Source organism: Passer montanus, unplaced genomic scaffold, assembly GCF_014805655.1.
Source record: "Passer montanus isolate IOZ18808 unplaced genomic scaffold, ASM1480565v1 scaffold57, whole genome shotgun sequence".
NCBI classification, from domain to species: Eukaryota; Metazoa; Chordata; class Aves; order Passeriformes; family Passeridae; genus Passer; species Passer montanus.
The window spans coordinates 3,596,519-3,608,581 of record NW_024370705.1 but is presented as its reverse complement, the minus strand read 5'-3'; the positions used below and the strand labels follow the sequence as shown (position 1 = coordinate 3,608,581).

Sequence of the window (12,063 nt, the reverse complement as noted above, 5' to 3'; positions counted from 1 at the left end):
ATTATTGGCTGGATATTTTTAGCCTTAAACCACTGTCCCTCTATACACAGCAGGAGGAAGAAAGCTTTATTGGAAGAGAAAAATGTTCTACTCACACAGTAGCTGGTATTGACCAACACAAGAAAGATTATAGGATGTATCTTGGCATTTCAGCAATGAATGACAAATTCTGTCATCCACATTACAAGAGGTATGGTGTCTCTTAGGTCTCATAGTACCCTAAGAAATTAATCTCTACTAAATCATATCACACAAGCACATTCCAAAGAACTTTGAAAACAAGGAAGAATCCTTTGGGATTATAGTATGACTTGTCCAACAGAGTGCTGTGGAAACTACTGCCCTTCTCTTGCAAAAGTGGAAAAAATAACTAGATATTAATGTAATTAAACAATATAGGAAATCTTGAAGGACTGAAAATACTTCCACTATTTTCTTATTTTCTAGAAATAAGCCTGAAAAAGGATTCAAATGTTAATGAATGTGCACTTACTATAACAATAAATTGCACAATGGTGACATCAAATTATCACTGAGATGTTCAGCACTGAAGTGGTGATCAGCATGGCCAATGGCCACTGGTCAGCTGTGACAGTGACACCAGTCACACCACTGAACAGCCAAAGAACTGAACTATGGGGCTAAGGGACCCAACAGAATCCCACATTTCCCTTAAAGATATACACACCATCTATCACAGCAGCTTTTGAGTGGGTTATTTGATGAACAGCTCCAAAGCCTGGGTGAAGTGAACCACTTCTCTCCCTGGAGTACACCCTGAGACAGCCAAAGCCATCCCAGCCCCCAAAGGACTCACACCAACCCTCCTCTTCCATACTGTCATCTTCAGTGGAGTGGCACAAGTACTTGTGCACTCCACTGAAGATTCTGGAAGCAACCTAAATAAAAACTAAGTCCAGGAAATAATTTTTTTTTTAAAAATAAAGAAAAAAGTTACTTTAACTCAGATAATTACCTTGCACTTTAAAAATATTGGTGCTTGCCTTCAGGTTACAGAGTGGAGAGAACTGCTCTTTCTACAATCATGCCAGTATAAAATATTCATGAACTGCAGCACCACACAGCAAACAAGCAGAGGCCATGAGCACTTCACTGCTGTGATCACAGATAACAAGCAATTATTTTTTCTCTCCACTTAGTCTCACTGAATCCCTTATGCTAAGTGGTGCTGAAAGGTAGGAGCTGTCCTTGGCAAAGATGAACCTTAATTTCACTGCTGTTATTTCTGTATGAACCATTTTAAGAAAAAATACTGTTATTTCATTTCTGCACTTAACTATAGTTGCAACATCACTTCTACTACTACCAGCAGAAAAAAAACCCTTAAGGTTTTTCATAGCTATGAACAGCTATCCAATTAAAAAGAAAAAGTGATGTTTTGCCTGCAAAATATAATACAAACTCTGAAAACTAAAGCAGTCCATAGTTATTGGAGGTGGGGGCAGTGTCAGCAGCATGTACCATATCTACCACACTTCCTACCTGGCTCTCCCTTGCTGCTTCGGCTGGGAATGGTGTGGGCATGCAGCAAATTGACCACTCTGTTCAGAGCAGTGGGCAGCTCTTCCTGACACCAGGATTCATCTAATTCACACTCTGGTTTCATCAGGCGCAAGGTCACGTGGCTTAGCAGAGTACCTGGAATGGAGGAGTGAAGAATCCATGAGAGGGCTAAAACAAAAGATTTCTTGAGAGAAAAAGCCCCAGGAACACAGACAAGAATTGTAACAAAGCTCTGGGCAAGAGCCCAGGCTGCAAAGAGGCTCAGGGCAGGAAACCCAACCCAGGGCTGTCAGGGGACAGATTTCTTCATGTGTGTGATTTACACTCACACCCTCCAAACTCTGCACAGGAAGATGGTCCCACAGTGACCAGCTGCTCCTCAGAGCTGGTCACTGACCAGACAAGAACTTGTCTTTGGTCCCAGTCCCACCCAGCAGTAGGATCTCTGGGAAATCACAGCCATCTCCCTAAGCACTGTTCCAGGTGGTTTTTCCTCTTGGCTTCCTGTGGTACAAGGTCATGATCCACAGTCTGTAAGAGCAAGAATTTTCACCACCTTCAAAATGACCTGCCCTTAAAAAGCAACTGCAAATACTCACCAAAGGTTTTCAGTCGAGCAGGCATGACACAGGAAGCTAAGGAAAGAAAAGGCTTCTTAATCCTTGGAGCAGCCAAAGGAGATCGAAAAAGTGGCAAGAAGGAACTGATGAGACCAGGGATGTACTGAGTGAGACCAGGAGGCTTTTTCTTTATAACTGTGTCCAGGAGTCCTAGAGCTGTTTCCAGCTCATTATCAAGCTGTTAGAAAAACAATTCAAGAGATTACCATTAGAAAGAGCTCCACTGGAAAAAAAATAAATTCAATCTCATTTCTAATAACAGAAGCAAATAGATGATTGCTGCACCATTTTCTCTCCATCGAAGTGACTGGGGTCATGGTGGCTTTAGAGGTGACAAAAAATACAACCAAAACTCACCTCCTTCAGCCGTTTCCTTATCTGAGCCTCCCTTTCCAGCTGTGCATGCATCAGCTCCTTCTGCTTGCTCGTCAGCTGCACCTCATCCTTTATTCCCTTCTTCTTCTTTATCTCCTGCAACAGAGAGCCATGGTCATCATTATCTGGGAGCTACAAATACAAACACCATCCCTTCAATTAGTCAGAGAAGCAAGTTGGAAACAGGGTTTTTTGCAATTTATTTTTAAAACAATATCAAAATATCCTTGTAAGTATATCCCTCTTGAGTAAAGACACAAAATGGAAATCAGGAGGTTAACAGCACTTTAGTGTCCCACAGCATAAGTTTCTCTGTATTGGTCACAAATTAGCTGGCCTCATTAAAAAGTGCTGTCCAATTCATTTGCAGGGGTGCTATGTCACCCTCCCCAGAGCTAAGACAAGTCAACCTTTGTTTAAAAAATGGGATACATACAGATAGAAATATTCCAAGTAGTTCAGAGAATCTTTCCTACCAGCACACAGACATATGCCAGAAGCCATGGAACAACACACAACTTGCAGTGAAGATTCTGACCAGCCTGGCATTCTTTCTTCCATCAACTCACCTCTTTCAGCTCCAGCTCAATAATTTGCTCCTTGAAGGAATAAGCTTTGTTCTCCCTCTTCATGTTAGCCTTTTTCATACTATCCTGTTGAGCACTGAGAAGGAAAAGTGGAGAAGGAATCAGCACTGCTCTGGACTAAGGACCAGGCATAAAAATCCAGGAACTTCTGTGCAGAAAGAGCATCTGACACACCCAGTCACCCACTGGCAAGAATATCAGCAATGATCAATCCATCCCCAGATGCACAGAAATTATGAAGACTTACCTCTGTATTATAGATTTGTCATACAGTTCTCCCTCGGGTGTCTTCATGATGGCAAATTCCTCTCGAGTAACCTGGCACAGAGCTGGATTCTCCATTGATGCTGAGATAGTGCTGATGAGCTGGGGGAGCACTCTGCCAGGTAAAAGCAGGGAGAGAGACCCCACTGCATTCATAGATGACTGTCAGGAAAATGGACGAAAAAACATAATCAGTCTTGCTTAAAATTGTCTCCAAGAAGTACATCCTGCTGAGACAGCCCCCATTACATTCCAATCCCCAATTTGTTGTTCAGTGGGTATTTGAATGTTATCTAAAATTCTGCTCAGTTGCTGGTACATGGTTTTCCTCTTAAATCCCAGCCCCTTTTCCCCAGAGACACTCTCTTTTAACCTCCCCCTTCCAGACCTTTTAGACACCTCTCCTTCCTTACAGACCAGTTAGTACTGAACTCCTCCAAGATATCTCCCAAAACTATCATAAGGAAAGCAGCTTATCACCTGGTTCTCCAGAGTGTAGCTGGTGATCCTGGGTAAAATGTCATTCAGATGTTTGGTAATGAAGTCTTTAGGATCTATCTTCATCTTGATGAGGAGGGCTGGCCAAAGTCCTGGCTGCACTGCCACTAGCAAGAATAAATGAGGATCATAAACATGAAGCAGGTTGCTGGCACAACAAAACAAAAAGGTACAATAAAAACTCATACATTGGCCATGAGAGTCTTATCCCTGCACTTACCTACAGATGGATGGTGGCTCACCAGCAGCATCTCCAGGGCCAGCTTCTCTGGCTCCAAGGAGTCCACATCAAGCCCTGCCACACTGGAGATGACACAGAGGGCCTCATGCAGCACACGAGGGGGAATGTATGTCCTTCCCAGCTCCGACAGCTCTCCCGCCTCTGTCACCAGCACCTCGTGAGGCAGAACCTGCATGGACAACACCAAACCTCCCTGAGACCTGAGCACACCTCCCCACAGTAACACCAGGCTGAATGCCATCTCCCTGGCAATACCAAAACCCTGATTTTCAAAGGAAAGAAGTGATAAGGATAACAGCAAACCAAAGCACAGGGATGACAGTGACAAGAAGATTAGGAACAGAGGACTATATTGGATTTGGCAAGCTGGGGTAAAATAAAACTAAAACGATCACTTCTGGCAAAGACTCTGGAAAAGTTGAGCCAGCTGGTTGGGAACATTATGCTCAACTTCTGCAGTCTATAAGCCAGGGCTTATAAAGAACCAAGATACAAAAAAGGGAATGAAGCACTTGGTCTTTCAGCAGGTATTAAATCTGCATTAAAATAATAAAAATACATTGAAAACTACAGCTTCCTCCCCAAAATATTTTGCAAATGTCTTTTCTATGCATGTAGGGAAGACTAGGTATACCCCAGACGCTGATACTGTAATTACTGATGCAGTAATCCAGTAAAAAGTGGCATTCCAGGAGATCATCTGGAGCTGAATCCTGTTCACATCAGGCTGTATGTCAATGCTAACAGCAAACCTAGGGCAGGGAGGTGACTGGCACCACACAGACATGTCTGAGCAGATGCTGGCTACTCACCTTATGAGAACTGAGAACCACTTTGAGTTCCTCCAGGAGCCCATAGGCCAGCTTGTACCCTCCCAGGGAGGACAGGAGCTTCTTCACTGTGTGGTGGGCCTGCCTGCGGACGTGCCACGTGCGGCTCAGCAGCACGGCCACCAGGGCACGGTGGTACTGCCTGCAAACACACACAGGGCTCAGCCAGGGAGCCAGCCCTGCAGCCAAGGGGACACAAAGGCACCACGAGTTCACCATTCCCAGCCCACCCCCCACAGCAGCACCCTGGGGTCAGAGAGGGACCGGGGACAGCAAGTGCACTGTACGTACTGAACTTTGCTTTCAGGCAGCCGCTGTGCGTGATCCAAGAGCAGGCGCTCGGTCAGCTGCAGCACTGTGCACATGGCTGGGGGAGAAGACAAGTATTTAAAACAGAATGAGACTTTGCAAGGAAACAGATTTTTTTTTACCCGAAAACAAATGAACAGCAAACAGGACACATTAAAATAGCTCCCCAAGCTGAGCCTCTACATAATCTTCTCATTGAAGTTAGAGACAAATCCAACTCAGATCTGCCAACACTGGGAACTGAACCACGATTTCATTGAAATGTTGTTAGCTGGATCCCAGGACAATTTTCCTGACCATTGTGTGTGACCTATTTTGGCCTAAGTTGACAGAGCAAAGCAAATTATAACCACCATGCTCAGTGCTTCTGTTCTGTTAATTCCTGAGCCCTTCCAAAACAGTTCAATGGCAATGAAAGGGGTACTGAGTGTCAGCTGTCACAAGGCCCTTCCATTTCTTTATCATTTGGAATGATAAATGAGTGATAACTCAGGTTCATCAAGAAACAAATTAATTCATTTTCAAGCTTAGACTACAGCTACTGTAGATGTACTCTGAAGAGTACACAGCTCCTTTTAACCTGCAACTGTTCTCCAAGGACAAAGAACAGGGCTAACAACATTAGTTGTCAAGTACTAAGAAACACAGTTAAACAGCAACTGGATATTCAGTAACTGCCAATTTACCTTCCTCTGATGCAGACTGCAAAAACTTCTCCGATGTAAAAATTTGCTTTTTCTCATCCAAAATCAGCTGCCAGAAACCACTCAGCTTAGACTCTGACAGGAAAAGAACAGATGTCCATCAAGGATGTTTCAAAATAAGTCAGAACTCGTCAGTGTACATAAAATACAGTAGAATTCTCTCTCCTTAAATTCCTCAAGCTACTTCTAGCTTTCCTGGTCTTCAATTCTAAAGTCTCTTATTTCTCTCATTCAGAACTATAAACACACCCCAAAAACACCAGCTGACAAAAACACCTTTCTCTGACTTATATGTGTGAAATGTAAAGTTTGATTCACCTTAATCTTTCATAGGGCAAACCTTCCTAGAAGTAAAGAAGAGGAGGGAAGTGGTGTGTTGCTTTTGGTAGAACACACCTGATTTTATGGCCTGGCAGTTGTATGAAGTCAAAGAGCTCTTGTAATATCCTCTAACAGGAGACAGAATTCCAGTCCCTATGCTTTACAAAGGTTTGTAAAAACACTACCCAAATAACAATCAAATAATACTTCCAATGCATCAGTCAAATCCAGCCATGTAAGGTCAGGGTGAAATCTCCTGCCAGAATAAAGAGGAATATTGCCCTATGTGAATGGAAGCTGGAATTTGTAAAGCCATGGAAGAGTAAGAACTCTTCACTGATATAAATGAGAGAGATGGGAATTAATCTTTCCCTAGAAGCTGGAATTTGTAAAGCCATGGAAGAGTAAGAACTGATATAAAAGAGAGAGATGGGAATTAATCTTTCCCTGCTTTATAAGAAGATCAATGATGCTCTCTGTAGAAACTATATACAGGTTAAGAAATAGTATCTCCTGCACACTGTCCAAAGTGTTAACCCTCAGAACCTGTTTCTATTGGATTCTGCCAACTGTTTTGTGACCTTACCAGTTTGTCCCTCAATTACAGACATCCTGCAGATCAACAAAGCTGCAGCAACTCCTTCAGTTACCATGGGAACCTGAGTACTTTGAGATGCTGCTTTTTCCACTGTCTGCATCAGCATGGGCAGCAAGTCCATTCCCTGCAATAATGTGTCACCTGAGGGGACAGAAGAGACACATTACAAAACAGCATGGTCCTCACTTTACAACCCAGGTATCAATGGTTTTTCTGCTGCCAGGAGACAAGGAGAGGAATGAGACACACACTGGGAACATGGAATCTCCCAAAGTATTTGCCAATCACAATCACTTAGTTGCAACTATGAAAAGCTCAATGGCAACCAGTCCTTTTCTCACAGACAGAACAGTCCCATCTCAATAGATTAAATTTCTGTGCATGGGATGCAAAAGAAATGCTAATTCAGTTACATTAAAGGAATCACTTCAAATCACAGGAAGTCTGACTTCAAAGATTAATGTTTCCCTGAGAGAGGGAAAGCAAATTCCTGGCAAGCCATGACCATCTGTTTCACTTCAAACATTCAGAAGTTAAGGAATCCCAGGGGTCTACAAATGTGGGTGAAATGCTGCAGTCAGAGAGGGCAGGACCAACAGAAGTCAGTCCTGAGAGGATCACCAAAAGAGAATAATTTCTTGAGTTCTTCATTTCAAACACAGAAATTTTTTTTTAGACTTTCCAAAAGTCAAAGCTAGAGACCAAGATCCAACATAGAGCAGAAGTATGCCCCCTGAGTTAGAATTTAGTTGTAAGACAAAAATCAATCAAAAATTACTTTGAGATATATGAAAGACAGCACGATGGACAGAGATTTTAGTTATACAGTGAAACAAACCATCTTTACAAACCTGAAGGCAAGAGTTCAAGGAGAAATACGAAGGAGGTCAGTAAAAAGACACTGCCTAAAATCTTTCCTAATGTGCACAGCTCTCTGTGTCAGGAAGTACAAAGGTTGCAAACTCTCCTCCCACCCCACAACCAAGAGTTATTAACAGCTGCCCATTTTACCTTTGAAGGAGGCTAGCATGCACTGCAGGTAGGCATGTCTCACTGCTGAAGTCGAGGTTTTAAGGCTGAAGGCTTTCTTTAGCCATTCCACCAGCTTTTTAGGAACTTCTGTGGTGAACCGAGCACACCAAAGAGCCAGGACAGAGACTGCATGAACCAATGTGCCTTCATGGACTGGGGAGAAGCACAGAGCTCACATCAGCTCAGCAATTGCAGAAAGCAGAGAACAGAAAACAGAAAGCAGGTAACAACATCAGGATGCAGGAAAAGAACACGTGCTCCTAATAGGCACAGCAGTCTCCCTGGGGCTGCTCACATCAAAACAGGGCAAGAGATTCTCTTACACAGCAGGCAAGAATCCAGACTAATCTTGAATAACCATGTGAAAACCCTGCTCTAGATGAACACAGCTTAGCAAACCCAGAAAAAAGGCAAGAGGTCTCACCTTCTTGTTGCAGGAAAGGGATGAAAAGCTCAGCCACAGTTGCACTCAGAGCTTGGCTGGAGGGTCCAGAAACTACATGGTGACTAAGGCTGCCAATCCCTGAAAGGACAGAATTCTCTCAGTAGTTCCCAAAGCACCAGCACAACATCTAAACCAATCAAGAACGACCCTTCACCCTTCAATCCTTGTACAGACATCTCTTTTTCTTGTCACTACATCTGGATATCACATCCACCATGTACCACACTGCCAGATCTCTGTCTTCATTTTCACTCTGGGTGCAAGTCATCTTCTTTGAAAAAAATTTTTGGCCTTCCAGCCAATTATTTTCTTTGAATAGAAAGTCAGGAACTGGTATATGGTATCCAGCACCCTTTAGGGCTTCAACTACAGCCAATTTAGAGTGACAGGCTGAAAATCCTAAAGGCTGAGGTACAGATCCATTCCATACTGCTCAATTTCTTCCACCAGAGAAGCTTTCTTCCAGGATCCTCACCTGAAAGGACACTCATCTTCTGAGCAACAACTGTCAGCTTCCCCTCTGAGCCTGCCAACAAGAAATACAAAGGTGACAGGTGATTATAGGCATCAGCTCTGTGTTACATCAAGAATCTCCTGCAAAACACAAAAGCTTGCCCCATTATCCCGGATCCAGGCTGAGCCACCCCTTCCACACAGGCAGTAAAGAGAACAGAAGATACAATACACAAAACTCCTTGAGGCTGTCAAACCTTGATTAATCCCCACTGCTTATCTACAATTTACTCACCCCCTAAGATGGCAAAAAGGTGCCTGCCCAGAGACTCCACAGCTGAAGGATCGCTGCACTGCCGAGCCAAGTTCTTTAATGCCACAACTGCTTCATCCATCAGCTGCACACTGTTGGATTTCAGATGACCTAGAAAATAACAGATGAGACAAGAGATCCTTATGACAAACTGCATAAAATCAGCAACTAAGGATTATCTTTACATGTGGCTTAAAGCAGCTCCTGGAACCACCATGTGAACTATTCCAGTTCCAGTTTACAACATCATCTTCCCTCCCACCTTAAACAACCTTTTCACCAGCAATCAAGCTGTTGTAGGTACAGCCAGAAAGTTGCAGAAAGCTTTATTCTGAATTCATAGTTCCCTCCAGAAGTGAGAGTACTTACTGGCCAGTCCTTTCACGATGTCTAGAGCATACTGACTAAGATCCAGGTTCACAGATACGAGCAAGCAAGAGATTGCTGACAACATAAGAGATAAAAACAGTTACTTAACAAACTGTGATATGCCATTAGCATTTTAATACACTCTTCCCCACAGTTCACATCAAGAGCAGACAGGTTAGTAAGGAGTAGGAATTTTAAAAACCTGAAATTGATGCCAAATGAACAGAATAATTCAGGATTATTCTTAGCACTCAGCTGTGAAATCCTGCCCTTGGTGCAAACAGTAGCTGTCACATACCCTGACACTTGGGATCACACCACAAATGTTGCTTCTCCACATTTAACCCTTGATGCCAGACAATCCTGCCTGCACTCAGTGACCAAAAGCATAGCCCAGAGTGACACTGCCCCAACAGCTCCAGAGTGATAAGGATTTAGGCTCTTTGACAGAGCAATGCAGAGGTGACAGACTCACTTTCAGTTACATTCTCAGGGCTCCTCAGCAGGGATTTCTGCAGAGTTGGCAAAACAGAGTCCTTGAATTCGGCGTGGGACATGTAGCGAAGCAGTGGAGAGCAGCTGTCCTGCAAAGGGGACAGGGCACTCAGCACAGGGCAGTGCTGCCTGTGCACAACATCACAAGCAGCTCAAACACTGTCTCACCAGCACGTGCTTCTGAGGCTTTGTCTTGCTCATAAGGATGGTCTTCAAGTAGAAATCCAGGAGAGCACTCTGAACAAGCAGAAACACCAGATTACAGCCACATCTCAACCTGTACATAGCTCCCTGCACACCATCAGGTGCCAGGAGGGACACCCCATCTCCTCCTCCTCTGAAAGCTTTCCTTCCACCCTCACATGAGCCAGTCAAGCAGTGCTTCCTGCTCTACCCTGAGCCCAACACTCAAACCACACTGAAAGCTACATGCTGCTTTTCATTCCCACAACAGGGACAAGCTGTATGTTGGACATCCACAGAAATGCACAGGCAACACCAAACAGCCACTTATCTGGCACCTCCTCTCTAAACACACCCCAGCTGTTTCAGTCAGAAGTGCAGGACTACTGAACTGACAGAGAGTGAAACCAGGGCAGAAGCAAAGTACCAGCCTCACTAAGACATCTGTTCAGTCCTTTCTTCATGATAACAAATGATGCTTGTTATTCCCCCCAAAAAAGCTGTGCAACAGACTTACCTTGTATCGTTTAATAATATCCATCTCCTTCTGGGCTGTGCAAAACTGCACCACAAGTCCCAGCATTGCAGCATAACTCTGGTTTGGTTCAAGCCCAAGAATGACAGATAGGTACTGATCCACCAGATCCTGGTTCTTAAGAGAAAAAAAGCAAGGCATGTTAACACTGCAGAACAGAACAGCTGTAGAATATGGCACATAATGTAAACATCACCTCTTTCCACAGCCTGTTCAATTTCTTCACAGCCCCATCCACTGCCTGCTTGTGAGAGCCTCCCAGAACTTCCAAAAGGAGCAAACACTGAACCTCCACCTGCCAAAGACAACAGCAAAAAAAAACACTTTGTGCACCTGCTTCTCATATCAAGAGGTCGTATCAAACAAGACGTGCCAAAGGTCAGTGACTGTCAATGATTAGCTGAATCTGCTTAAGTCTTTAGATCATCTAAGTTATTCCAACAAGCTGCCTTTGCTTTCATCCTGCACCTCAAGCAGAACCATGCCTAACAGTTTTGGAAACACTGAAAACAGATTACATCTCTTTGTAAAATCTGTTCCAACTATATCCCAGTGTGCTATGAGCACTGACACGTGTTTGTGTAAAGGAAGTGAAAGAAGGCAAAAGCTGTATGACAGAGTATCATACAGAGATATTCCAAGGGAGACACAAGGACTTTATGTCACACTGCAGATGCCCCTCAAAAGAACCAATAGCCATAGCCATCACTGTATGCAGAGCAACTGCACAGGTGCAAGACTGCTCCACTCATGCTTTATACACCTTCTGCTTTCTCCAGGGGAACAGGAGAGAGGTCGCAATACACCAAAGCTCCCTCTAAACCTGGATTCCAACTTGGTGTTTTCAGTTAAATTCAGAATTGTTTGCAACATTGCAACAATTTAAACACATTAGAAATATTAAAGTCCATATCTGTGATGGGATATTTCTGCAAACCTTAAAGAACCTACCAGTTTTTTCCACGTTTCTCCCTGTCTCTTGTCAGGCGTTGGAAAGACTGTGCGTACAAGCAGGCATGTCCAGGAGAGTGCCAGCAGAGCTGCAGATCCACTGCTCTTACTGTTGTACAAACAGGAGAGGGAGGTAAATCTACACTTCCCAGGACATAACTTACACCTACTAGACCATTACAGACCTATTTTGCCTAAATTAGAATAGCCCCTGACTGACAAGCAACCTCATCACACAAAAATGCAGCTAAAGCCTTAGTTATTACAGAAAATAATCAGGCTTCAGAAGTTGGTTGTTTCAGCTCTGGTTTGACACTCAAAGCTTTCAAATGGCACCCGAGGCTGCTGAACATTTGACAGGTGAGGAAATTCCCTTTCCTAGTAATTTTGGAGACTGTTTCTTGAAAGAGTTTGTT

At 43.7% G+C, this 12,063-nt stretch overlaps 1 protein-coding gene across 1 annotated transcript in view; it reads right to left on the bottom strand.

The window, feature by feature from the left end:
• Positions 1-12,063, bottom strand: part of GCN1 (GCN1 activator of EIF2AK4) — a 37,490-nt gene that overhangs the window by 23,621 nt on the left and 1,806 nt on the right. Inside the window, exons 5-25 of the mRNA XM_039725828.1 lie at positions 11,648-11,756; positions 10,893-10,991; positions 10,679-10,813; positions 10,147-10,215; positions 9,959-10,067; positions 9,484-9,558; positions 9,097-9,225; positions 8,824-8,874; positions 8,328-8,426; positions 7,883-8,056; positions 6,860-7,012; positions 5,935-6,027; positions 5,231-5,306; positions 4,922-5,081; positions 4,089-4,278; positions 3,851-3,975; positions 3,354-3,532; positions 3,089-3,182; positions 2,502-2,615; positions 2,124-2,322; positions 1,504-1,659 (exon numbers count right to left, since the gene is read on the bottom strand). Of these exons, the coding sequence (XP_039581762.1) occupies positions 1,504-1,659; positions 2,124-2,322; positions 2,502-2,615; positions 3,089-3,182; positions 3,354-3,532; positions 3,851-3,975; positions 4,089-4,278; positions 4,922-5,081; positions 5,231-5,306; positions 5,935-6,027; positions 6,860-7,012; positions 7,883-8,056; positions 8,328-8,426; positions 8,824-8,874; positions 9,097-9,225; positions 9,484-9,558; positions 9,959-10,067; positions 10,147-10,215; positions 10,679-10,813; positions 10,893-10,991; positions 11,648-11,756 (2,588 nt within the window). The remainder of the gene's footprint in view (positions 1-1,503; positions 1,660-2,123; positions 2,323-2,501; positions 2,616-3,088; positions 3,183-3,353; positions 3,533-3,850; positions 3,976-4,088; positions 4,279-4,921; positions 5,082-5,230; positions 5,307-5,934; positions 6,028-6,859; positions 7,013-7,882; positions 8,057-8,327; positions 8,427-8,823; positions 8,875-9,096; positions 9,226-9,483; positions 9,559-9,958; positions 10,068-10,146; positions 10,216-10,678; positions 10,814-10,892; positions 10,992-11,647; positions 11,757-12,063) is intronic.